Raw genomic sequence first — 26,764 nt, 5'->3', positions numbered from 1 at the left:
AATAGTCTAGAGGGGGAAAATTAGTGTTTTCGCCTTCGAATCGTTTCGAACGCTCCCACAGCGTCGACGAGAGGTTCCCGTCTCCTTCTGAAAAGCCTTCAGGTAGTTCGGAAGCGTCCTTAGGAGAAAGGGGCAGTTCCTGGCTACTTTTGTGTTTTTTCGACGCGGTATTCGACGTTTGTTTCGTCGTCCGCGTACGTTCGTCTTCGGCGACAATTCTCGCTAGGCTCTCGGCCACGATTTTGTCCGTCGAGGGCTTTGGTGTCGACGTTGTGTGCGTTGCGCGTTGTACCTCGACGGTCGCTCTATGGAGCGTTGCGTCGGATGTTTTTGGGGTAGCGCCCGTGTTAGATGGAAGCCCAATCGCTGGTCGCGGCTGCGTTTGCGGGTGGGGCTTGTGACCTTTACGGTCTGCGGTAGACGCCGGAGTGCCCTGCGTCCCCTTCGGCGCTGATGGATCCTTCGTTCTCGACGAAGAAGAGCCGTGGGTAGTGTGTTTAGCCTTATGGGGTTTGTGTGCGTCCTTGTCGCCGGGGTGTTCATCCCCATAAGCAGGGCGTGAGCCGAGCCCGTCGGGGCCGGGGACGGACGACGAGGAGCGTGAGCGCTCCTTCTGGGGGTTCATGACTTCCGTAACGGACGTCGAGTTATCGCACTCCTCGTCACTTTCAGTAACAGCGGCAGCGGGTGAGGAAACTGACTTCGACATCGCGTAGTCTGCCCACCTCTTAACCCTACGTTCTTTAAGAGTCCTGGGTTTTAAGAGCTTGCAGGCTGCGCAGCTGTTCTCTATGTGATCGAGGGGTAAGCAACGATTACAGAGCTTGTGCTGATCTTTCCAAGTATATTTGCCCCTGCAGCGTGGGCAAAACTTAAATGGTGTCCTCTCCATAGCTGAGGCAATAATAGCTGGCGATAACAACCCCAAGGGAAAGAAAAAGGAGAAAGAAAGACATTCTCAAAGAGAAGAGACAAAGTTCTAACCCCCACTCTCCCTACTGTAAGTTGGCCGTCGAGGCCAGGCCACGTGTTCGGCAGCGCCGAAGGATCTCCTCCGCTCTTCCTCTCCGTCGAAAATAGTTCGGCGGAGAAACAGCTTCACAGCTAACGTCGAGGGGGAGGGATCGTTACCAGTATATTAAGTTATGACAAAAGGACCGAGGTCCGTGGTAAGTATAGCAATGTCTCTCTAGGAGCTCCGCGAAAGGCGACCAGAAACTGGGCGGAAAAAAACAATCTGAGGGACCTCGACGCGTGAGGGATTGTGGGTACAACGCACGTCACTATAGGGATAGTGTTACAGACACGCCTTGTCGACGTCCCCTTTTCGACTACGAAAAACAAAATGCAATACTCCGCAGTGACCACTGGATGTCGGACCTATGCACAGCATGTGATTCTAAGCAGATTAACAAACATCAGAAAGAGAGATTCCTTCTTGGATTGCCCAAAACCAGAGCTGCATCGCCTCTCTGCACAGGGGTAGTGATCCTACGCCTCCTCTTTTGTTGAGGTAATGCATGGCCACCGTGTTGTCTGTCATTATCAGGACGTTCTTCCCTTGTACAGCTGGCAGGAACGCCTTCAGCGCAAGTCTGATGGCTCTCAGCTCTAACAGGTTGATGTGTAGTCTGGACTCCGATGGAGACCAACGACCGCTGATGGTCAGGTCGTTGGCGTGGGCTCCCCACCCCGTGAGTGAGGCATCCGTGACTACTGTCATCTCCGGCCAGGGTTGCCAAAACTGTTCTCCTTTCAGAATGTTCTCCTGACAGGCCCACCACTGAAGTTCTCGAGCCATCCTGCTGGGAACCTGAAGAAGATCTGTCATTCTCCCTGAGAATTGTGACCACTGAGTCCTCAGTGCCCACTGGAGGGATCTCATTCTCAGGCGAGCCTCTGGCACTAGGAAAATGCAGGATGCCATGAGGCCTAGCAACCTCAAAAAGTCGAAGGCTGGGAGACGTTGGGCATGTTGGAACTTGGTAACCATCTGTAGAATATCTTGAGCCCTCACCTCTGGTGGCGAGGCTTTTCCCAGGGAAGTGTCCAGGATCGCTCCTATGAATTGGCGTCTCTGCGATGGTATCATTTGTGACTTCTTTAAATTGAGGGAGAAGCCCAGTCTGTGAAGGAAGTGGCACACGTGATTTAGCTGGATCTGAGCTTGTTCCGAAGAAACAGCCCTGATCAACCAATCGTCCAGGTAGGGGTAGACGTGAATCCCTTCCCTCCTTAGACTTGCAGCCACTACCGACATTAACTTGGTGAAGACCCTCGGGGCGGAGGTCAGCCCAAATGGCAGCACTCGAAATTGATAGTGAGAGTTGCCAATTGCGAACCTCAGGTATTTCCTGTGTTTGAGATGGATAGGCACATGGAAATAAGCGTCCTGAAGGTCCAGAGATACCAACCAGTCCTGGAACTGAAGGGCCTGGAGGATCTGAGAAAGAGTGACCATCTTGAATTTGTCTTTTCTGAGGAATTTGTTCAATTCTCGCAAGTCCAAAATGGGTCTCAGTCCTCCGTCTTTCTTCGGAATGAGAAAGTAAGGGGAGTACCAGCCCTTGTTCCTCTCCGCTACAGGTACCGGTTCTATGGCACCTTTCTCTAGCAGGTCCAAAATTTCCTGCAAGAGGAGCGGATCTGGAGCTTTCTGAGAGCTGATCCCCGGTGGATGACTGAGGTATACGTAGGAAAGGCAGGCAGTAACCTTGGGCAACTGTTTCCAATGCCCAAGCATCTGACGTGATAGCCTGCCATACCGCCAGATGTTGAGTCAACCTGCCTCCTACAGGTGTCCTGTGAGGGAAGTCCTCAGAGTGGTTTTGGGGCGGCTGATGCAGATGCCGATGGTAAAGAGGCACCTGCTGTTGCTGCGGCTTTTGAATATCTACCCCGTCCACCTCGGGTAGTTCTTCTTTGTCCCCTTTGAGCCGGACGTCCTCTACCTCTTCTGAAAGCGGAGTAGAAGCGAAAGGACTTGCCCCTCGCAGAGGTTCCTGTGGGACGAAAAGGAGTCTGACGGATTGCAGCTCCTAGGGATTTAGCTGCTGCTTTTGAAGTTTGCAGTTTCTCTAAACTGTCATCCGCCTTTTTCCCGAACAAAGAAGAGCCATCGAATGGCATGTTCAAGAGCCTGGCTTGCACATCTGGGGCAAAACCAGACTTTCTCAACCAAGCGAATCTCCTGGTTGATGTACTTGCCGCCATTGCTCTGCTGATACTGTCAGCCGAATCAATGCCCGTCTGGAGGGATTCGCACATAGCGTCTTTACCGTCCTGTATAATATTCAGGAACGCATCCCTTTCTTCTCCCTCCGGGATGCAGTCAGCCGCTGTAGAAGCACACTCCCAAAGTGTATGGCTGAACCTAGCAAGGGTGCAGGTAGCATTAACAGTTTTTAACGCCATGCTACATGCTGAAAAGACTTTCTTTGCCATAGCATCATATTTTTTATCGTCCCTGTCCTGTGGGATGGTAGGATAAGCCGTCTTGACATCGGTAGAGGATGCTGCCTGTACCACCAGACTTTCTGGGGATGGGTGTTTAGACAAAAACTCTGGGTCTGTAGAAGATATCCTGTACTTTGTAGACAGTTTTTTATTTACTGCTGGTACGACATCTGGGGTTTCCCAGTTTGTCATGATCTTCCACTGAAGAGCTTTATGAAAAGGCACCACAGGATCCTCCTGTGGGCCTTTGTCAAGAATATCCGTGAGGTCATCTTGTTGGAAAGATTGTGAAGGTGCAGACCACCCCATGAACTCTGTAATCCTGGCCATTAAGGCTCTATAGGGGGTTTCAGCATGCTCCCCCGGGTCTGGCCTAGCAAACTCCACCTCAGGGGAAGTGTCTAACCCACTTGTCTCATGTAAGGAATCATGAAGATCCTTTAACCTGCGTTCTTCAGAGGAAAATTCCTCTCTAATTGGGGTTACAGGTCCCTGCAACTCAAATGTGTCTTCATGTTCAGACAATTCTCCCTCTTCCAAAATTGAGGACATAGTTCTCAATTGTTCTGAACTCATAAAGTGAGTAAATCCCATTTCCAAGGCAGAGGGTGCCGAACTTGTCATTATCGGCCTCGAAAACGTCGATGTCGTCGACGGCTTCGAGCGTGGCGTCGAAAACAAAGGCGGAGGCCTCGAAGACCTCGACAGAATTGGAATTCTACTCGACGCCATCGACGTTGAGGACCTGGGGATAGTCACTGGGTGTGTCGTAACCGTGACTTTTCTTGGCGTCGACGCCGGTGTCGAAGCTGGCGCGGAGTCGACAGACCCGTGTGTCGAAGATCCCTTCGACAACGGCCTCGAAGACACCGACCTCGGCGGAACCCTCGTCGACGGAACCTTCGAGGAAGGTTTGGAGGTCATAGTCCTACTCGAGGGTTCGAGACGCGCTCGAGAGGTTTCCTTCGCCGGGTACTGCGACTCGCTGCGTTTTTGACCTTCGGGTCTTTCGACCAGAGCATCGCTCTCGGCAGTCTTCGAGGGGGTCAAGGCCGCTTTCTCGAAGACGCTCATCATATTTTTGCGGAATTCCTCCCATTCAGCCCGGGAACTATGTTTCGTGGGGCAAGGGATTCTTTTTGGCGAAACAGAGGAAGAGGAAGACGGAGAAGGGGATCTTCGACGTCTCCTCTTCGAATGCTTCGATCTCGAGGAGTGATGGGACCCACTCCGAGACCTGGAGCACGAATGGTGACGAGGAGACGAGTGTCTCGACTTCGTCGACGAAGAAGAAGCTTTAAAAGTCTTACCTTTCTCCAGCTTCCCCCTACGCTCCTTCAGGGCCTTAGCTGTCATGGACATACAGTCCTCGCATTCCGAACAATGGTGTTCAGCTACCAAACACCACAGACAAACTGAGGGTCAGTCAGCGACATCTTTTTCCCACAATCTCAGCATTTTTTGAAGCCGGATCGAGGAGTTGTCGGTTCCGACGAGGAAGCCATCGAGTACGGATCGAATAACTCGAGGTAAATATGGATTAATCTGACAAGAACTGAGCAACGGTATTCCGAGGCACTGAGTAAGCGTGGAAAAACGGAACTGAGCAACGGACGCTGCGCGCGGCCTTTATAGGCAGGATGACGTCGATACGGCGGCTGTCGAGGGACATCGACTCGGAGGACGTCGACGCGCAGCGCCCTCTGGAGAGAAAAAATTTTCTGAGGCCAGCAGAGCTGGAAGGAGATATCTAAGATGAGGAATACGTCGGAGGACACAATCCCTTCGAAGAACAAGTTACTTCTTACCTGGCAACGTTCTTTCGATGGGATGTTCCTCCGACATATTCCTTATCTTGATAGATCATCTCCAGCTTGCTGGCCTCGGAATTATTTTTTTCAGTATAGGTCGCTGCGTGTCGACGTCCCTCGAGCCGATTTCCCTCGACAGCCTCCGTATCGGCGCCAACGTCATCATGCGTATAAATAGACTCGCGCAGCGTCTGTTGCTCAGTTCCGTTTTGACGTTAACAGTTGCTTTACATGAATTGGTTATTGACCCTGAAAGAGCATAAGCTGTAACCACAAGGGAAGTTTTACTGCGGGGATGGATGGGAGGGGCGATAAGGAATACGTCGGAGGAACATCACATCGAAAGAACGTTACCAGGTAAGAAGAAACTGGTTCTTCAAAGGGTTTGTGTCCTCCGACGTATTACTTATCTTGATAGACTCCCATAGCAGTGGTGTGTAACTGGAGGTGGGAGTAAAATTGCCATGTTTCCCTTCAAGAATGAACAGAGGGCAACATAGCTTTGCCAAATCTAGTCTCTTGGCTAGAGGAGGAATCCAGGTTGTAAAGTCTTGTGAAGGTATGTGCAGACGACCATGTGGTAGCCACACATGTCTCGAATCAGTACCCCTCTTTGGAGGGCCAAAGAGGCTGCGATACCCCTGGTTGAATGAGCCCTAAGATTTTGAGGAGGCTCTTTCCCTGCCAGTTTGTAACATTGCAGAATGGCCAAAATAATCCATCTGGAAATGGTCTGTTTTGTTATTGGTAATCCCAATTTGTGCCCTGAGTAACCTACGAACAGTTGGTCTGCTTGCCTAATCCTAGCAAGTCTGCCGATGTAAAAGCTCAAAGCCCGCCTTGGGTCCAGCCTATGCAGCCTTTCTTCCTCTTTCCCCGGATGGGGAGGGGGATAGAATTAAGGTAAGGTAATATTCTGAGTGATGTGGAATTCAGAAATCACCTTTGGGAGGAAATTGGGCTTCACCTGTAGGACAACTTTGCCTTTATGAAAAATTGTATGAGGGAGTTTACAAGATAGAGCTAGTAATTCGCTCACCCTCCTAGCAGATGTCAATGCCACTTATAAGACAGTTTTAAGGGTGAGAAACCTTAGCGAACAAGAGTGAAGTGGTTCAAATGGAGTACCCATCAGGAAATTTAAGACTAAATTTAAGTCCCATAAGGGAACTTGGAATGGTCTTGGAGGATAAACATTGGTTAATCCCTTCAGTTATTGTATTACTAAGGGTAACTTGAAATAAGTGATGGTTCCTCTGCAGTGCACTTTAAGATCGATAGCGCTGCGAGATAGCCCTTGATAGTGCCAACCTGAAAGCCCGAATTTGCAAATACAGTAGAAACGATAACACCGTTGGTGTACCACATGAAAAGGGGTCGATATTCTTTTGTCTACACCAGCTGCAAAATGTGTTCCAACGGCAGCGGTATAAAGTCTTTGTTGCTGGCCTTCTTGCCGAAAGCAACACCTCCATGACGTCATCTGGGAGGTCCCAATCCTTGTATCTCAACCTTCCAGATACCAAGCGTGAAGGTCGAGGGTTCTGATGTCTGGATGGAGAATCTGACCTCCCTTCTGCGAGAGAAGATTCTCCTTGAGTGGAAGACGAATTGGAGGGCAGATGGACATGTCCAGAAGGTCAGGGTACCATGTTCTCCTGGCCTAGTCCGGGGCAATTAGGATCATGGTTTTCCGGAACCTTCTCAACCTCCTGATCATTTGAGGAATGACAGGGACTGGAGGAAACGCGTACAGAAGTGGAAACTACCAGTCCACTACAAACGCGTCCCCTAGAGCTCCTCTCGGGGGAAATTCCCTTGAACAAAACTGATCGCACTTCCTGTTGATGCTGGTGGCGAACAGATCCACTTGACGGGTTCCCCAAAGGGTGAAGATCTGTTGAAGGACTTCCTGAGCTAGTTCCCACTCGTGGGAGACTGTAAACTGCCTGCTCAGAGCGTCCGCCGTCAAGTTTTTCTCTCCAGCTAAGTGAACTGCCGATAGAGAGATTCCTTCTTGGATTGCCCAAAACCAGAGCTGCATCGCCTCTCTGCAAAGAGGCAGTGATCCTACGCCTCCTCTTTTGTCGAGGTAGTGCATGGCCACTGTGTTGTCTCATTATCGGGACATTTTCCCCCTGTACAGATGGCAGAAAAGCCTTCAGCGCTAGTCTGATTGCTCTCAGCTCTAACAGGTTGATATGTAGTCTGGACTCCGATGGAGACCAACGACCGCTGATGGTCAAGTCGTTGGCATGGGCGCCCCACCCCGTGAGTGAGGCATCTGTGACTACTGTTATCGCCGGCCATGGTTGCCAAAATAGTTCTCCTTTCAAAATGTTCTCCTGACAGGCCCACCACTGAAGGTCTCGAGCCACCTTGTCCGGAACCTGAAGGGGATCTGTCATTCTCCCTGAGAATTGCGACCACTGAGTTCTCAGTGCCCACTGAAGAGATCTCATTCTCAGGCGAGCCTCTGGCACAAGGAAGATGCAGGTTGCCATGAGGCCTAGCAACCTCAAAAAGTCGAAGGCTGGGAGACATTGGGCATTTTGAAACTTGGTGACCATCTGCATAATATCTTGAGCCCTCACCTCTGGTGGCGTTTTCCCAGGGAAGTGTCCAGGACCGCTCCAATGAACTGGGGTCTCTGTGATGGTATCATCTGTGACTTCTTTAAATTGAGGGAGAAGCCCAGTTTGTGAAGGAAGTGGCAGACAACCTAGCTGGATCTGAGCTTGTTCCGGAGATTCAGCTCTGATCAGCCAATCGTCCAGGTAGGGGTAGACGTGAATCCCTTCCCTCCTTAGACTTGCAGCCACTACCGACATTAGCTTGGTGAAGACCCTCGAAGCGGAGGTCAGCACAAATGGCAGAACTTGAAATTGATAATGAGAGCCGCCAATTGGGAACCTCAGGTATTTCCTGTGTTTGAGATGGATTGGCACATGGAAATAAGCATCCTGAAGGTCCAGAGATACCAGCCAGCCCTGGAGCTGGAGGGCCTGAAGGATCTGAGAGGGAGTTACCATCTTGAACGTGTCCTTCCTGAGGAACTTGTTCAATTCTCGTAAGTCCAAGATAGGTCTCAGTCCTCCGTCCTTCTTTGGTATTAGGAAGTAGGGGGTGGGGGGGGAGGAGTACCAGCCCTTGTTCCTCTCTGCTACAGGTACCGGTTCTATGGCACCTTTCTCCAGCAGGTCTACAATTTCCTGCAAGAGGAGCGGATCTGAAACTTTCCGAGAGCTGTTCCCCAGTGGATGACTGAGGAATGCGTAGGAAAGGCAGGCAGGAACCTTGGGAAACTGTCTCCAATGCCCAAGCATCTGACGTAATAGCCTGCCATTCTGTCAGATGTTGAGTTAGCCTGCCCCCTACTGGTGTCTTGTGAGGAGAGTCCTCAGAGTGATTTAGAGGCGGCTGATGCAGATGCCGAGGGTAAAGAGGCACCTGCTGCTGCTGCTTTTGTATTTTTACCCCGTCCACCTCGGGTGAATCTTTTTTGACCTCTTTGAACCGACTGTCCTCTGCCTTTTCCGAATGCGGAATAAAAGCGAAAGGACTTACCTCTCCAAGAGGTTCCTCAGGGGCGATCTGGCGTTTGGCAGATTGCAGCTCCCAGGGATTTTGCTGTTGCATTGGATGTCTAACTTTTGTAGGCTGTCATCCGCCTTCTTACCAAACAAAGAAGAGCCGTCAAAGCGCATATTTAAAAGTCTGGCTCGTACATCTGAAGCAAACCAAGATTTTCACAACCACACAAATCTGCGGGTTGTAGTACTTGCCGTCATGGCCCTACTGATACTGTCAGCAGAATCAATGCCAGTTTGAAGGTATTCGCACATTGCGTCTTTACCACCCTTAGTTATGTTTAGAAACGCTTCCCTTTCTTCTCCCTTTGGTAGGCAGTCAGCCGCTGATGAAGCACACTCCCAAAGTGTATGGCTGAACCTTGCGAGCATACAAGTAGCATTAATAGATTTCAACGCCATGCTACATGCAGAAAAGACTTGCTTAGCCATAGAGTCGTATCTTTTGTCATCCCTGTCCTGTGGAACAGTAGGGTATGCCGATCTACTGCCTGATGCAGTTGCTGCTTGAACAACCAGACTCTCTGGAGTTGGATGTTTAGACAAAAATTCAGGGTCAGTAGTACCCTATATTTGGCTGATCACTTCTTGTAAACTGCCGGGATCACCTCAGGAGTTAGCCAATATTTGTCTTTGTAATGCAGCATGAAATGGAACCACAGGATCCTCCTGTGGGCCTTTAACTAAAATGTCTAAGGTCATCCTGTTGGAATGCAGGTGAAGGTGTAGACCAACCCATGAATTCTATAATTCTTGCCATTACAATTCTGTAAGGGGTCTCGGCATGTTCCCCTGGGTCTGGTTTGGCAAATTCTATTTCTGGGGAAGTATCTAAACCACTTGCCTCATGCAAGGATTCTCGAAGATCCTTTAACCTATTTTCCTCAGAGGTAAATTCCTCTGGTTCAGGTGTTGCAGATCTATGCAACCCAAAGGGTCATTCTTGATCCGAATCCTCCCCTTCCTCATAAATTGAAGACAAAGGTCTGAAATGATCAGACCTTGGAAATGGCTTAAATCTCATTTCCAGAGCGGAAGGGGCTAAATTTGTCATAATTGGTTGAGAAAACGTTGACGTCGTCGACATGGACGTTAAAGGCTTTGAATACACCGAAAAAGGCGTCGAGAAGATTGGAAGAGGTCTCGAAGAACTCTAGAGGATCGGAATCCTACTCGAGGTTGTCGATGACATTCTCGAAGTCGTGTTCGAGGCCCTGGGTATGACCACTGGCTGTGAGGTAGTGACGGCCGTGTGTTTGTTCTTTTTCGGCGGCGAAGACGGCATCGATTCGATCGACCTATGCGATGAGCCCTTCGATAATGGTGTTGATGACGCAGATTTATGCGTCGAAGGGTCTTTCGACGATGGCGTCGATGGCACAGTGCCTTTGCTCGAGGGTTTGTGACGCTCTCGAGTAGTTTTTCGCCAGGTGCAACGACTCAGGGCGTTTCTATTTTTCAGGTGTTTCACCCAGGGTATCACCCTCAGTTGTCTTTGAGGGGGTCGAGGCCGCTTTCTCGAAGACGCTACGCATCCTTTTACGGAATTCCTCCCACTCAGCCTGAGAGCTATGTTTTGTGGGGCAGGTGACTCTTTCCAGAGAAACAGAAGACGAGGAAGAGGATCTTCGACGTCTCTTACTTGAATGCTTGGATCTCGAAGAGTGGTGGGAACTGCTTCGAGACCTAGAACGAGAATGTTTCCTGTGTCGGCGAGGAGACGAATGTCTCGACTGTGCCGAGGAAACTTTCGAAGGAATTTTAACTGTCTTAACTCTCTCAAGCTTCCCCCCTTACGCTCCTTCAAGGCTTTCGCCGTCATGGAAATGCAGTCCTCGCACTCCGAACATTGGTGCTCCGATCCCAGGCACCACAAACAGATCCTGTGAGGATCTGTCAACGACATTTTCTTTCCACAGTCTCGAAATTATTTGAATCCAGACCGTGGAGTCGTCATTTCGGATGATGAAGCCATCGAGTAAGAGTTGGTATTCTCGAGGAATAATGAAGAATATATCTGACTAACGAACTGAGCAATGCGATTCCGAGGCCCACAAAGCGCGGAAAAACGGAACTGAGCAACGAATGCTGGGTGAGTCTATTTATATGCATGATGACGCCGGCGCCGATACGGAGGCCAGCAAGCTGGAGATGATCGAAGTATTCCTCATCTTGATAGGAGGACACAATCCCTTCGAAAGTCGCCGTGCTGTATCAATCTCCTCCCCTCCAAGTCTGCATACAGATCTGTGTGTTGTATTTCGACATTTTGCAACTACAGCCCTCTCTTGGATCGATTGTTTCAGGTTTGCATGGAACTTAAGCTCTCATGATTAAGTCTAAAACATGAAGGCAAAGTAGAGCATGAATTCAGCTCAAATGTTTCTTAGCCAGAAATGTGCATTTGGCCGTCCAGCTATTGGATATTCCCTACATCAGTTATAACAAGCATGTTTATATGAATGTTGATGCCCTCTTTAAATGGGCAAGTAGGGTCTGACAAGGAGCACCCCAGCCTGGGGAAAAGCACTGAACTGCGAATACGGGGCGGCCTGGGTGAAGTACTGGCTTGATGAATAGTCAGGCCATCCTGCAGCTAGTCTCGAGGGGGGGCCCAAAAGAGGCACCCTTCCCAGGCCGTGTCGGTTTCGCCCAGATAGTCTGCAGTGGCCTAAGGAGTCATGCAGCCCCCGGGGCCCAGAATGGGTGCGACTCTACGGGTCTGATTTTACGTAAGCATTGGGTGTATGTGATGGATACGTTTTACTCTCTGCAGAGGCGAAAACTCATTTGTACTCTTGAAATTGCATTTACTCTCCAATTTTAAAAATCATGCGTAAAATACTCCCACCTCAAAATCTTATCTGGAGCACTGCAGGACAGGCAGGTAAAATCAGCTGAATCAAAGTCCTGCCATGCCTTCAGTTCTCCCACTTCTGCCTGGATTTCCAATACTGGGCTTTTTTCTTTCTGCTTCTACTGCTATTGCTTGCACGCCAGCCATAGCTCTGCCTTCATCTAATGGCCTGTACCTCAGTGGACCTTTTAAGCCTCTCGTCTCCCTTCAGGTGTGTGCTATAAGGCTTAATTGCCCGACTACTGCTGCAATGTTGCTCTTCAGTCTTCTTCCTCGTCCCAGTACATATGGGATTATGGTACTTGTAGTCCCAATCAACAGAATTAGGTGGTCTTGCCAATTTCCTAATTTTAAGGGTAGATATATTATTGGTAAAGAAGAAGGCAGTTTATTAAAGTCAATATTGAGAAATTCCCTTTCACTGTGCCTTTGGGAGAAGTATTTATTTTCTTCATTCTTGTGGATTTCAAATCTTTTATTTTTTAAAAAAAATTTTAAACAGATAATTTTGTTGTGCCCACATCCACACCTTTAATATGTGGTTCAGATAAACCATAGCGAAACTATCCCATCACATGTTTTGGCAGCTTTAAACGATTCTCCCCTTTTAAGGATAAATGTGTCTCATCCCCACGGGATCGCCTCACCACCTGGGCCTCGTCTCCTAAGTGATACTTCCACAGTACACCACCCCAAAAGGGAGGATCAGGAAGCGTTTCCACGGCCAGCAGGGAGGAGACTTTAGGCAAGGTTTTAGTGAGGGATCCATAGGATTCTTCACAGCAAGTCAACCAGGAAAGGAGCAGTTGTGTGAAGCTAAAACCCTTCCCCGGCAGGCGAGTAAACCAGGAAAAGAGCAGTTGCTTTAAAGAAGAAAACTCAAAGATTGTTGTGGAAAGACAAGATGTGCGTTATCCTGACAAATTATTATTCAATAAGTGACATTTGCTTTGGCTATTCTAACAAAAGTATTCTATGGAAAAGACCGTTACACCCTTTTAAATTATCAGTTTGACATCTTGAGAAGAGTACTTTGTGAAAAAACGTTGCTTTGGTTTTGACAAGCGTTTCATGAAAGAGAGACGTTTACTTTGTCAAATTAAGGAATGTGTTGGATTAAAGACACTTTTCATTGAACTGAATAGAATACTGTTGGAGCAGAACTCTTTCAAAAGTCTTTCCGAATTGATTCAGGGGAAGGGAATCAAACCCTGGACGCAAGGAATGCTTTGCGGGAATTAGAAATTTGAACTTTTCCACATTTTGGTTGTACTGTAAACGGATACATTTACCTTACGCAGTTTGGTTGTACATGTTGGTGTGAGGGATAGATATTTGGAGACAGGGTCAGTTTTCTTTAGCTTTAGTTTGATATATAGGGACATTCCTGTTAGGATAGGGACATCCCCCAAATAAACATGGGCAATGTTGAGAAAACTACAACTTTGTGCCAATCTCTCATTTCTAACCCCTCACAGAGAACTAACAGGGGCTTGATGTAGGAGGTCTTGAATACTGCTGGGAAGGTGCCGGAAGTGGGAGATGTATGAACAACAGATCTTGCAATGTCGACAGCAAAGGCTGAGGACAGGATTTCTTGTAGTAGATTGGGGGTTGGGGGGGGCAAGGGTCACCAGGGGATCCTGAGGGGTGGCTGTTAAATAGCTTTAGAAATTCACATTGGAAGAGTGGAGAGAAGGAGGAGAAAAGCAGGAGGGTGTAAGGTAATTCTGATTATTGGTGGAGGTCGCTGGGTAGGGGTTTGAGAAATGCTATTTTAGCGACAATGGCCATGGTTCTTTCCAAGGCTATGTTGTGGAAGTGGTCTCAGAGGGAGTCACAGTGTGTTTGGGTAGGGGAGGAAGCAGTGCATGCCGGGGCACTGAATTAGGAGCTAAGCTAGTGGAGTTCCTTACAGACATTCGGAGCATTCGTGAATCTACTCCAATAATAGATTGTTTGGACTTGCGTATTTCTGCCCGCTAAGCTTTGAGCTGGCGGTGTAGGCTATTCTGTTTGAAAGTGATGGGTCTACACGCCATCTGTGTTCTAGGATGTGGTTCAGCGATTTGAGGATTTTGAGGGCTGAGTTGAACCATCTGGGAGAGAGGCCTTGTCTGCTATAGATGGATCTGACTGGTATGTGTTGGCCGAGTGCTTCCGAGAGCCACAGATCAAAGTGGCGGATGGAGATCCGACACGACTGGAGGGGTGTGGAGGTCAATAAGGCAAGTAGGGAATCTGCCAGGCTAGGAGTTACTTTGACTTTCTTCCAAAGAGGGAGTGGGTAAGTGGCCCCGGAGCTGCTAGTGGTGGGGAAAGAGGGTCTACAGTTGAGAGTGAAGAGGATGGCTGAGTCGTCTGTGCAGTCAAGTGTGCAAGGTTATTTTGTCTGGAGAGCTGAAGATTGCATGTAGGGTGTGACCTGCAGAGTGGGTAGGTTGTCCAGTCGTCATGAGGTTATGGGGGGGATGTCGAACCAGATATTGAAGTCCCTAGTATTTTGAGGAAGGAGTGAGACCATTATGTTTGCTAAAGAGTCGCCATGGGTTTCTGAAAAGCATCTATTGTATCTCGGGGGTCTATAGATGAGCAGGAAGCTGCGAGTGTTTGCAAGCGGGTGAGCAGGAATGTTACCAGTCCAAGTTGCAGGCTATTCCGGAGTGTGAAAGAGGTAGGATTTGTACAGAACTGGAATGCCACTATACCCTACTGGTTCTGTTATGCACAATAGGAATGTAGCCTGGAGGGAAGGCATCATGTGCAATGGGCCAGAAGTCTAGTGAGAACCACGTTTCGGTGTTGGAGGATTTGAAGGCCTTCAGATGAAATAAGGTAGTAAATGTTATGACGATTTTTAGCGACAGACCATGCATTGATCAAAAAGCACTTTAGCCTGCTGATTGGTTGAGTGTTTGTAGAGTAGGGGGTTGTAGATTCTGGAGGAGAGCTGGGGGGTGGGCAGAGTGATTGAATCTTCCAGATGGGTGGGGTTGGGGTGATATAGTTGTTGGGGGGAGTGAAGTATGATAGGGTGATAGCTGCAGAGGGGGGGTGCTCACAGAGAGGAACTCCTCTGGGTAAGAGTGAGTCTAGTGGTTACTAGGGGTGGGAGTGTGCGTGTGTGTGTGTGGGGGGGTGACGGGTGGAGATCCTAATATGAAGGTGGGTGTGGATTCTGTGATTCTGTGATACATAGGGGGTTGAGAGTATACAGGGTTCCGAATCGAGTTTCCAGTTTGGGGAAGGTCTTCCAGAGGTGCAAGGGGAATGTTGCCTGGAGGGAGGGTGGTAGGGTGTCTGTTTTTCCTTTGGTCTGAATGTGAGATTTGGGGGGTGGGGAGCTATGTTATGTACAGAATCCCTGTGTGCCACGATCTCTGTTCTTTCGGAGTTAGCAAGTGGTGTGTGCTGTGAGGATTCGCAAGATGTCATTTCTCACCAAGGGGAGTCCTTTACCAGAAGGCTAGTGAGGTGTGGTTGCTACCCAATAGTACAACTAGGGGTGGTTTAATGCAGGAGAACCTCATGGGGAGTGACTCCCCCCTCTGGGGACAAGGACGATCACCTAGGGTGCAGCCCATTAAACCACGTAACTACCCAACATTTCTCTAAACCACCCACCCCCCCACAGCCCCAACGCCCCTGATACCGAGCCCTTTGGTAGAGAGTAAGCCCATGTATTAAACAAACACATGGGACATTGCCAGAATGGAACATACAGAATCGAATCTGCATACCTGTGTTTCTAGTTAAGTGGAACTGCATATCTGTGTGCCAAATTTGAATTTGCTTACTGTGTACTTCTAGCTAAAGTCGAATTCACATATCTTATGCACTCCTAACCAAATTGTCTGTCAACTCTTAGCCTAAATTGTATTTACATCTAGCCCAGGCCCATCTTAGCCTACATCCTAGTTTGATCACTTCGCAGATAGACCATGCTCACTTGGCTCACACTCATCATGTTCCCCTTCTGTGTTATGCGAGATAACATACCATGTAGTGGCAACAATTACATAACGTTTAGTAATGGCCTCGCTAAACTTGGCTGCCCAAGACACGCTCCCATCCCCTGCCCCACACCCTTCCTATCCTCTATCTCACTGTTCCCACCGAACTACTACCAAAATCCTACCACTAAAGTCAGTAATCACTCAGTGAACACCTTAGCCAACGACAGAACCCTAGGTCATCCCAATCCAAGTGTTCCTTGCTCGACAAGAACTGCCATTCCTAGCAGCTATCTCAGCTCCAAGCACCCTACGATCAAGCCTCCAGGAAACACGCACAGTCACACCTGACCTCATAGCTCGGAATAGTAGACTAGGCACCAGACTGTAGTTAAACTCTAGGCCAAACCCCTCTCCAAGACTAACAATAAGGACACCGTCTCTAACAAACCCAAGTCACCCCCTCTAAAAGGAGCCTTACTAAAAGTCAGATCCCTCGCTGCCCACCCTATAGAAATTGCTGACCTCATCCTAACCAATAATCTTGACTTCCTCGCCATAACCGAAACTTGGCTACATGAGGCATCAGGACCCTCCTTAACCTTTGCCATTCCCGATAACTATTCCATCCTCAGAGCTGACAGACCCAATGCTCGACGAGGAGGCGTAGCTATCATTTTCAAATCATCCCTAAACTTTAGATCAGTCACCTCCTCCACACTAAAATCATGTGAGCATCTCACAACTAAGTTGCAAACCTCCCCTAAGAGTACGATCGCCATTCACTTAATATATAGACCACCAGGTCAGCCTGGAGCTTTTGAGGAAGACCTTACTACACTAATAGCTGCAAACTCCAAACCTTCAGCACAAATCATCATCCTTGGAGATTTCAACCTTGGATATAATGGCGCCAATGACTCTCCAGCCTCCTCCCTAGTCAAGGCACTAGCTGAGCATGGCTTCACACAATTTAGGTCACTGCCGACTCACCAGAAAGGTAGAACCATTGACTGGGTAGCGGCTCTCAACTGCAATATCATTTGTAAAGCCCCCCAACCTCTCATCTTGTCAGACCACCACCTCATCCCTTTAGCGATTGACATCAATATCGCAGATCCTAAAAAGGACCACACTGTACCAGCCTGCGCAACCAGGAACAAGCGTAACATTACTGCTGAAGCCCTTATACCCCTTATCCTTCCCACACTTTATGCATTATTGGCCACGGCCGACCTTAACCTACTGGTCAATACCTATAATGATTCCATGGCTATAGCCATTGATACCATCGCCCCATTGAAATTGCGCAAAGAAAAACCCAGAGCTCACTTAAACTCTTGGTATACCCCCAAACTCAAAACCCTCAGAAAAGAGAAAGCTAAACTAGAAGCTGGAAAATGACAACATCTGCTGAAAACAAAATCAATCTCAGAAATATATCATCCGTTTACAAAAAAGAGATAATTCGCACCAAAAAAGAAGCCTATGATGTCAGGCTAGATCAGGCAGGTTCATGTACCAAAGAACTTTTTAACATATTAAAAGGAATTAGAAAACCCCAACCCACCTATAGACACTTGCACGAAAGACAAGCCCTGGTGCAACAGTATCCAGAACGCTCTGGCCAATAAAATCATAGGGCTCCAAACCAAAATCGAGGATAAACAACCACAACTATCCAGTAGCAAATCCACTAGCCCAAGCTCACCACCACCCACTAACACTAATTCAGGCTTCACATTCAAAATGGTAACTACACTAGAAATACAAAAGATCATAGCCTCCCTAAAACCTTCCAATTGCAAAGGGGACAGCTGCCCTGCCCAAATCATCAAAGATGCAGCCAGAGATCTATCTCCCTTCATCACCAAACTTATCAACTTGTCCTTCACTACCAATTCAGTTCCATGTAACCTAAAACAATCTTGGGTTCTCGCTCTCCTAAAAAAAACAATCATTAGACCCGGCCATACCGACCAATTATAGACCCATCACCACGGTCCCATTCAACCTAAAAATCCTTGACCGAGTTGCCTACCTGCAAATCCAGGACTACCTGGAGACAAATCAATTGCTAGGAATACGCCAACCTGGCTTTCGACCTCAACATGGGACAGAAACTGCCCTTGTTGACCTCAAAAGTCAGACTGATGCTATCAAAGATAAATGTAACGCTGCCATCCTACTCCTCTTAGACCTTGCAGCGGCCTTCGACTTGGTCGATCACAAAAATCTCTGTAACCACCTCTCCTCTGCACCCCACTTCTCCGCTTCTGCTGTCATATGGATACAATCCTTCTTGGCCAACTGAACTACGAGGGTTTTCTCACCAGTAGCTACGGCAGACCGCATTCCCATCACCTGTGGGGTCCCTCAAGGTTCTTGCGTCTCTCCCACTTTGTATAATATATTTACAAAGCCTCTCTGACAAATGGACCATCTGGGTGTCACTTACACAAATTATGCCGATGACACCCAGATACTCCTTACCATCTCAGGGAATTACAATGATAACGTCACCCGGATTAATAAAATCTTTTCCATCATTCAGGCATGGATGGCCACACACGGCCTCTGCCTGAATGATGAGAAAACTGAACTCCTTTTGGTTGGCTCCCCTAACATCCTGCTGAAACTTAAGCCCTAATTACAACAGTATCGTCATCAATGGTAACACTATTCCCATTGTTAAAAGTGTAAAAACCCTCGGCTTTTACCTTGATGCCAATACCAGCCTCTCCAAGCAAATCAGTATGACTGCCTCAGCCACCGCCTACACGGGTAAGCTGATCAGAGCCTGTAAACCCTTCATGTCCACCAACAGCTGCCTTACGCTGCCCAGGGCTCTTATACAGTCCAAATTGGACTACTGTAACAATCTGTACCTAGGTGCGAACCAATCTATAATCAATAAACTACAGGTACTACAAAATAATGCACTTCGTGCTGCACTAAATATCCCTAGGCGCGAGCACATCTCAACTATCCGAAAATCATGTAAATGGCTCTCTATTCATCAAAAAAATTAAACTAAAAACCATCTGTCTCACAAAGCCTTAAACAATCTAGCCCCACCCTATCTCACCAACAAATGTACATTGAAACCCTTCATTAGAATGACTAGATCCTCCAATACCTTATGTCTTACAGTGCCCAGATTCATTCTAAAAATAGCTGGTGGCTCCAGCTTTACAGTCCTTGCCGCCCAACTTTGGAACACCCTACCTTTAAACATCAAATCTACCAAGTCTTTTCAGCCCTTTAGGAAACAGGTCATTAGTTGGCTACTGGAAATAAAACAAACTATTACCCTCTTCTCTTTGCCAGGTCTGCTGAAGTTACCTATAACTGTATTGTGCCTTTGTACTAAGTAATTGTTTAATTGTATAAATGTAAACTGTATATAATTTATGATGTAACCATATCCTTGATGTGCCCTTTTACCCCTGGGTCTGGAGCGCTATACAAATAAAAAACAAAATGAGATGAGGGAGAACACCGGCACCTTGAAGATTAACCAACTCTTAAGTATTGCCACAAAGTGGCTCACCGCAGGCATGACGAATGCCAAAAAGACATTATCTGCAGGTGTTGATGCTGCGCCGGGGCAGAGTCCCGAAGATCAAAAGGAAAGAGAAGAGAGGCCAAAGAGTGACCGATCGCGGGGAAGCCAGAAGCCCGCTGGAGCCTGGGCGTTACGAACTACGAGTGAGGGCTGGAAGGAAGGAATGTGCAGAGGACAATGTCGGCAGGCTGAGAGAGTCCATTGTGGGTCTAAGCAGAGCAGACCCAACTGCGAGGCTGAAGGGAAGTAGCAGTGGCGTGATTACAATAACGTGGACCGTCAGTTCCCAGAGCGAAGCGAAGACAGTAAGGAGCGGAAGGCCGCAAAAGGTGCACCGGGGCCACTGAAGTGGACTAGAAGAGCAGAGGAGGCCCCTTGTGTACCATCAGTTCCCAGAGCAAAGCCAAGACAGTAAGGAGCGGAAGGCTGCAAAAGGTGCACCGGGATCGTTGAAGCGGACGAGAAGAGGATGCCCCATCCCAGAAAGGACCAGGGACGTGCTGCATCCCACAAGAAGGTAAAGTGAGGCACAGGAGTCCTGGTACGGATAAGGGGGACATGGAGAGAGGGACTTTACATAAAGTTCCTCAGCCCAGTGGGAGCTATAGGGCTATTAGGGAACAGTACTGTGTAGAGTGGATGAGGGAGGATTCTCCCTCCTCCAGTAGAGACAAAATTAAAGTTACTCACCGTAGTGACTGGAATACTCAGTCGTTCGTCCCTTTTCTTCCATCCTTGTGGGCGTCCCCCAACATGGGGACGGTACAGGAACCTTTGGCAGCAAAAAAAGTGAGTTTCCACTTTAAACTTAGAATAGCACGTGAGGGCGCAGCCCCAGGCGTGGGAATGCAACCACCCTCCAGCACCCTACTTTAGTGCCGTTTAAACACATCAGATGCATTGATGACATATTACCCCCCCTGGCTTACAAGCGGCTGAAGGTGGATGGGGACGTATGGAGGAAAGGGGACTATGCGCTACGAGTACTCTAGTGACTACGGTGAGTAACTTTAATTACTCATACAGCCCATCCCCTTTTCTATATCAATGTGGGAGATTCCACCGAACAAGACCATAAGGTGTAGCCGTAACAACCTGCCTCATATCTAGGATGAATCAAACATGTTATTCAGAACCGCGTGATCAAGACCTGCATAGTGCCTGGAGAAGGTGTCCAGTGAGTAGTGCTTACAGAAGGCCAAAAGAGTGGCCCAAGTAGCCGCCTTGCTGATATCACAAAAAGCATGCCTCTGAAACGAGAGACGTGACCTTAGCTCTGACCACATGAGCATGTATACCCTCAGGGACTGGTTTGCACATGGCCATATATGCCTCTGAAATGGTCTGGACCATCCAACAGCTAATAGAAGCTTTGGAAGCCTGAGTGAAGGAAGGCTAGCCCCGAAGGTGACGAACAATGCCTCAGATTTCCTGAAGGATTTAGTGCGAGAGAGGTAGAACTTTAGGACCCTCTTGAGGTCCTTTTCTGTCGATGATTGCAGCTTCGGAAAGAACACCGGTAAGCAGATTTCCTGATTTAAATGGAATGGAAAAACTGCCTTGGGCAAGAAGTTTGGATGAGTGCACAAGATGACTCATTATGAAACGTGGTGAAGTGCTCGCATTACAACGCCTGCAGCTGGCTTACCCTGAGGAAAGCGCCACCAACAGCACAGTCTACAGTGTCACCAGCCTGATGTCCACCAATGCCATCAGCTCGATCTGGCGCTGCAAGGCCGCGAGATTAACACTGAGGTCCCAGACTGGATGTAGCCAATACACTGGAGGAGCCTGGCCAACCCCTTGAGGTGAGCTTTAACCACCAGGTTGGCTGTCTCTATGGCAGCCAAACAGGAGAGGCAGGTGTCCACCTGAATGCCAGATCGAGCCAGATTAGCGGAATACGCCAGAACATTATCCAGGGAGCAGATGAGGGGATCCAGCACCTTTTTGCAAGCACAGTGGCAAAACCTAGTCCACTTGCTCTTATACTGGGATCGAGTAGACAGCCTCCTGTATGATGTCCCAGTTGTCCTCTGAGAACAAAGCATGATGCAACCTCAGCTGGTCAGGAACCAGACCGCAAGGGCCGGCTTGGCTGGGTCCGGGTGCTCCACTGGCCCGCCCTGCTGCATCAGGAAGACCCTGCTGGGGACCAGAAGATGGACTGGTCCCTGGGAGCGCAACTGCAGAAGGTCCAAGAACCACAACCCTCAACAACCAGTATGGGGCGATCAGGATGAGTTTGTGGCCCACCAAAGCCCAGAATTTGCATAGAGTCTGCTGTAGCAATAGTGGAGGAGGAAACACCAGCAGCCATGCCAACAGAGCTGGGACATGTCCCGTAGAGATTCCTGACACCGGCCCGCCCAGGAGGCAAAGCAGGAGCACTTGGAATTCAGAGGAGACGCGACCAAGTCCAGATCCGGAAACCCTGATCTCTGGAACAAGGGCAACAATGAGCTGATGTGTAACTCCCATTCGTAGGTGTTGAGCCCCAAGCATTGCTGTCCCCTGGGAGGTGAACTGCTGAGATCTGAATCCCTTTCATAAGGGCCCATTCCCATATCGCCACCGCCTATGGGAGGTGGGGTGGGTATCACCCTGCTTGTTCAGGTAAAACATTGTCGTGGAGTGGTCGATACTCACCAGACCTGCAGGGCCCCCGATTAGAGGGGAAAAAAGCCTTGAGAGCCAGGCCCACAGTTTGAGCAGATTGACATGCAGGAGGGCCTCCGCCCTAGACAAAGCATCATGAATGGAGTGGCCCTCCAGGCTAGCCCCGAGCCCGACAGCGAGGAATCTTTCACCACCAGGGTGGCCTTTGGACGGGACAGGGAGACTCCCACTGCCACATTGCAGTCCATCAGACACCATAGAAGATCCGTGATGAGGACCAGGGGTATTGGGATTTTGTCTGAGACCCCAACTTCTGGTCCCTATTGGCCGCAGGTGGAGCTGGAGGCGCAGGAAGGTGAGCTGGAACATGAGCATGTACAGTCCCAGAAAGTGCTGGAACCACCAGGCCGAGTCGAATTTGCCAAAATGTGTCCTACCGCCTTGCAGTGGGAAAAGAGTCTCTCACGGGTGGGGCACACCAGCTGTACCGCTGTGTCCCAGCGTACTCCAAGGTACTCCTGGGTGGAAGTCAGCTGCGACTTCTGCCAGATGAAGGAAAAGCCCCGCTGGTGAAGAACGTCTGCCAGCGGTTGGAATGAGTGCACCATCCCCTGGGGGGAGCTGGTCCTGACCAGCTAGTCGTCCAGATAAGAGTATAAGTAGTGGCCCTCTAGGCGGAGGAGACCAGCCACCGTATTCATCCGTTTCGTGAACACCTGAGGTGCCGAATTGAGGCCAAATGGCAGCACCTTGTACTGGAAAGGGTATGACATAACCGTGAACAGCAGCAACTACGGATGTCGCTGGTAAATGGGGACATGAAGGTAACCATCCTAGAGGTCTAGTCCCTGCCCACAGAGAGTCCGCTATATGCGCTGGAGTAATCATCTTTGCGCATTCCAGTGGTAAAGGCAGGTTGAGGAAAGACAGGTCCAGGACTACAGTCAGGCCAGCCTGGTTGTTCTTGGGTACTGCAAAAATGCTGAAGCAGAGACCGGAGCCACTGTCTGACTGAGGAACTGGTTCAACCGCCTGCATATCCAAAAGAGAAAGGATCGCCCATCGAAGGGCCCGGGATCCTAGGTGGCATAGAGGGGTAGAGGATGAGGAAGAGGAAGACTGAATCCTGTGGAGACTCGGATCCAGGGACTCTTGAAAAAACACTTCCTGCTGTCCTGGAAAAGAGCCAGCGGGTGCCGTACTGGTAAGCAATGTTCCACGATCATGACATCATGGCTTCTTGGTATTAGAGGCGGGTGAGTGGAAAAACCCTTGCAATGTCCTCTGCTGTTTCCTGCTGGGCGACCTGTCAGACCTCTGTGTACCGCAGCCCTGGAACTCCTTGAAGCTGGAGAAAGCACTGGGCTTGAACTCGATCCTGCCCAGAGTCTGAGGGAAGGATTTCTGTCCACGTTTTGTCAAGATGGCCAAGGATTTGGCAGTTTGAGTGGAGGCTTTCTTCGTCGTCATCTCGTCATCGGTTGGCAAATGAAAAAAGGTCTACGGCCTCGAAGGGCAGAAATAGGATCCACTCCTGCATGTCAGATGAAAACTTTATGGCGTGCATCCACGCCGTCCTCACCGTGACACCAAGGCACAGCCCTCTATAGGCCATGTTAAAATTTTACCGCCTCGATGAAAACCCCAAATTGGTCAGAACAGTGTTAAAATGCTCAGTCAGCAGACATCTTGAAATGAAAACTAAAAGCATGTGCTCTTAAGCACAGATAATCCTACCTGAAGCCTCACGCAGGGCCACGAACAGGATTCATCAGTGTCACTGACAAAACAGCAATGGGGCCCCCCCACAATCATACTGTTAACAAACGTCCATGGCATCAAGTTGCTCCTGGCACTTGTCATTGTTCACGACACCCCGTCACCATCATACCTCTGCCTGCACTCATAGGACAGATTCAGCTGGTTCCCCATGCCAGTCTACTACTGCACGTTAGAGTTGTAGGTGATTCATGCAGTGATGGCTAATATTGCAATATTGTGACAATGCTCAGGCACCCATAATCTCATGTTTTGCTTGTGAAGATTGGAAACATTTACTATACCAAGTCTCAACACAGAGGAAATTTGGAGAACTTATCATTGAGGTGAATTAAGTCCTATTGTTCCCTTTGCATTTGCTGTTGATTACTTTAATACTTTTTCACCGTTTCATCAATGCTAAACAGTCAGTTGGCTACAGGTGCGCATACGACCCTCTGGCCCCTATCTGGTATCATGCGGTGCTGTGAATTTCGGGACCCTCCCGGGCTTCCCAGCCGTGTCCTAGCTTCCCCTTCCCTTGTCCCACCTCCCGGGCCTCTTCCTGGCCCTGATTGGCCAAGTAATTCCTATCCTGGACCAGATCTGGGCAGCCCTCTGCCCGGCAGCCCCTGCGGCTAAGGGCCCCGAGTCATAGGACAGCTGGTACATTGGCGGCTCCAGAAAGTGTCTGCAGGTGTCAGCAGTGGAAGCCAGTGAAGCCAGCGGCCAACCGTCAACCAGCAGCAACCACCAAAGTAAGTGCGGCATGGGTGAGAAGTAGAGCAATTACTCTACTCCAGAAAACCCTGCCACTCTACATTACCTTTCCTCAGAACTGTGAATGTTAGCAAGTACCACACTTAGAACTGTGATTATTAGCATGTGCCACATTTAGATAGGACGCTGAACATTAGCCTGCGTCGCATCTAGACATATTTGTGCATGTTAGCAAGTTCCACACTTGCATAGAATTTTGAGGGTTAGCAAGTATCACACTTCGATAGAATAGTGTATATTAGCCCACGTCTCATCTAGATAGAACTGTGAATGTTAGCCTGTGCCTCACTTAGAAATGTGAATGTCAGCATGCACCACACCTAGATAGAATTATGAACATTAGCCTGCGTCACATCTAGATAGGATCGTGAATAGCAGCATGTGCCACACTTGGATAGAAATGCGGATGTTAGCATGTCCCACACTTAGGTGGAATTGTGAACATTAGCTTGAGTCACATCTAGACAGGTTTATGAATGTTAGCAAGTGCCACACTCTGGTGGAATAATGGATGTTAGCAAGTACCACACTTGGATAAGATTGTGAACAATAGCCTGCGTCACAACTAGATAGGATTGTGAATGTCGACCAGTGCCACATCTAAACTGCATCGGGAATACTATCAAGGCCCGATTTAAACAGAATTGTGAATACTAGCTTGCCTCACATACAGACAGGATTTTCGAAGGTGGGCCAGTGCGACATTTGGGTACAGTTGTTGAATATTGGTGGGCGTAATATAGAGAAAGGATTGCGAATATTAGCCAGTAGTGGATCTAGATAGAAACGCAGAGATATTCACGCGCCACATCTAGAAAGAACGTGGACATTTAGCACATCACTTCTAGACAGCGATGCCAATACCCAACCAGTAACTATTTCACCCCTCTGCATACACTTCTCAAACGCTAACCAAACACAACTACAACCCTATAGCACAACAATCCGCACAAACGTCACTACACTGCAACAACAAAACAAACCACACAGACTAGCACAACAGCACACAATGGCTACCGACCGGAAAGCACCCAAAGCCGAGGGAACTACGTTAATCAGGATGAGGCTGCTCACGGCACAACACGGCTCTCTTGCACTTTTCCCGCTCGTTAACTCATCCCCCTTCCCTTTTCAAAGCCGCCAGAGTGCCAGGGTACCACTCCAGTGGTGATAGTGTGCAGTATAAATATCCTTTAACATTAACAGACATTATACAAATAACCTATAACATCACTTCTTAACTTAGTAATCAGGCATGTTCTAGTTGTTCAAGAGAGTTAAGCAAATTATTTCACCAGGGTATTTTGTTCAAGCAGATATGATGCTTCAATTTAAAAAAACACCCAGTATGTAAATCAACACATTTGGTAAAGGAGATATAGTATCAAGAGACAATAGCAGCTGAAGGACCTACCAATTAAAGCAGAAAGTCCACAGCAGTGTTTATGTCTAAGAGCAAATGGGCATGATGTTCAGAAAATATAGATTAAGCCTGACTCACCTGTGGGCGACATACACTCCGACGTCGTCCTCCTCGATGGACTGCAATTTGTGCTCTCCGACTGTCTTTGTAAGTCAGCCCTGTCAAGCATTGGTTGTGAGCCTGCAGAGAGCATAAAAGAAATTGTTAATCAAGGTACCTCATAATAAACAGGGACGTAAACAGGACTATTACTCAACATAGGAGATTAAAGCATGCAATTTGAAGATGGTAAATCAAACCATACTCCACAACATAGTGCAATTTTCTATAAAAAGAGCTTTCTCGACAACAGATTTCTTTCAAATGATCACAACCATAACATACACACGTAACACAATTCTTCCAAGTTACACAAAGGAAATGAGTTTGTGAATACTGATGACCCTAGAAGAAGACCCAATGTTGACCACAGGATTTCCTCCTATGCACCCAAGCTAGAGCCATCTGCCTCTATACACCCATTTCCCTCTTATAATACAGACATGGCTGAAAACATTATTACTCCACTGAGGGTGCAAAATGTCAAGTTGCAACCTACTTGCCAGCCATAAAAAAAGTCACCACCTCAATTCCATAGAGACAAACAGCCCACCATTTCTCACTCGCCAAGAGTAATTTATCACTAGCCAAAGGCTAGTGGCCACATTTTCCACCTCGACTCCACCAATACAAGGACTCTGAAAGTGTAACCCACATCAAGTTAATGGCACTAGAAACTGTTAATCTAGCCGATGTAAACGTTTGACATAATGCATTAGATAAATTATGGAATGTGGGCAACCTACAATTCTGCATGTGAGAAACCAGAGGGCGTTATCACATCTACTCCCCTTGGGTCCACTTCACAGGTGGCCAGAAAAAGGCCATCGCTCTAGGATCCCGACCTAGG

General features: G+C 48.5%; 1 protein-coding gene across 2 annotated transcripts in view; it reads right to left on the bottom strand.

Moving 5' to 3' along the window:
• The window catches only part of ASH1L (ASH1 like histone lysine methyltransferase), a 2,936,548-nt gene that overhangs the window by 2,441,209 nt on the left and 468,575 nt on the right, over window positions 1-26,764 (bottom strand). For both annotated transcript variants that reach the window (XM_069650029.1, XM_069650033.1), the window contains exon 4: window positions 25,894-25,995. In XM_069650029.1, the coding sequence (XP_069506130.1) occupies window positions 25,894-25,995 (102 nt within the window). The remainder of the gene's footprint in view (window positions 1-25,893; window positions 25,996-26,764) is intronic.

Source organism: Ambystoma mexicanum, chromosome 1p (genome assembly GCF_040938575.1).
Source record: "Ambystoma mexicanum isolate Mex_15411 chromosome 1p, UKY_AmexF1_1, whole genome shotgun sequence".
In the NCBI taxonomy this organism is placed as follows: domain Eukaryota; kingdom Metazoa; phylum Chordata; class Amphibia; order Caudata; family Ambystomatidae; genus Ambystoma; species Ambystoma mexicanum.
Note: the sequence above shows the minus strand (reverse complement) of the source record. Positions and strands in the feature narration are given on the sequence as shown.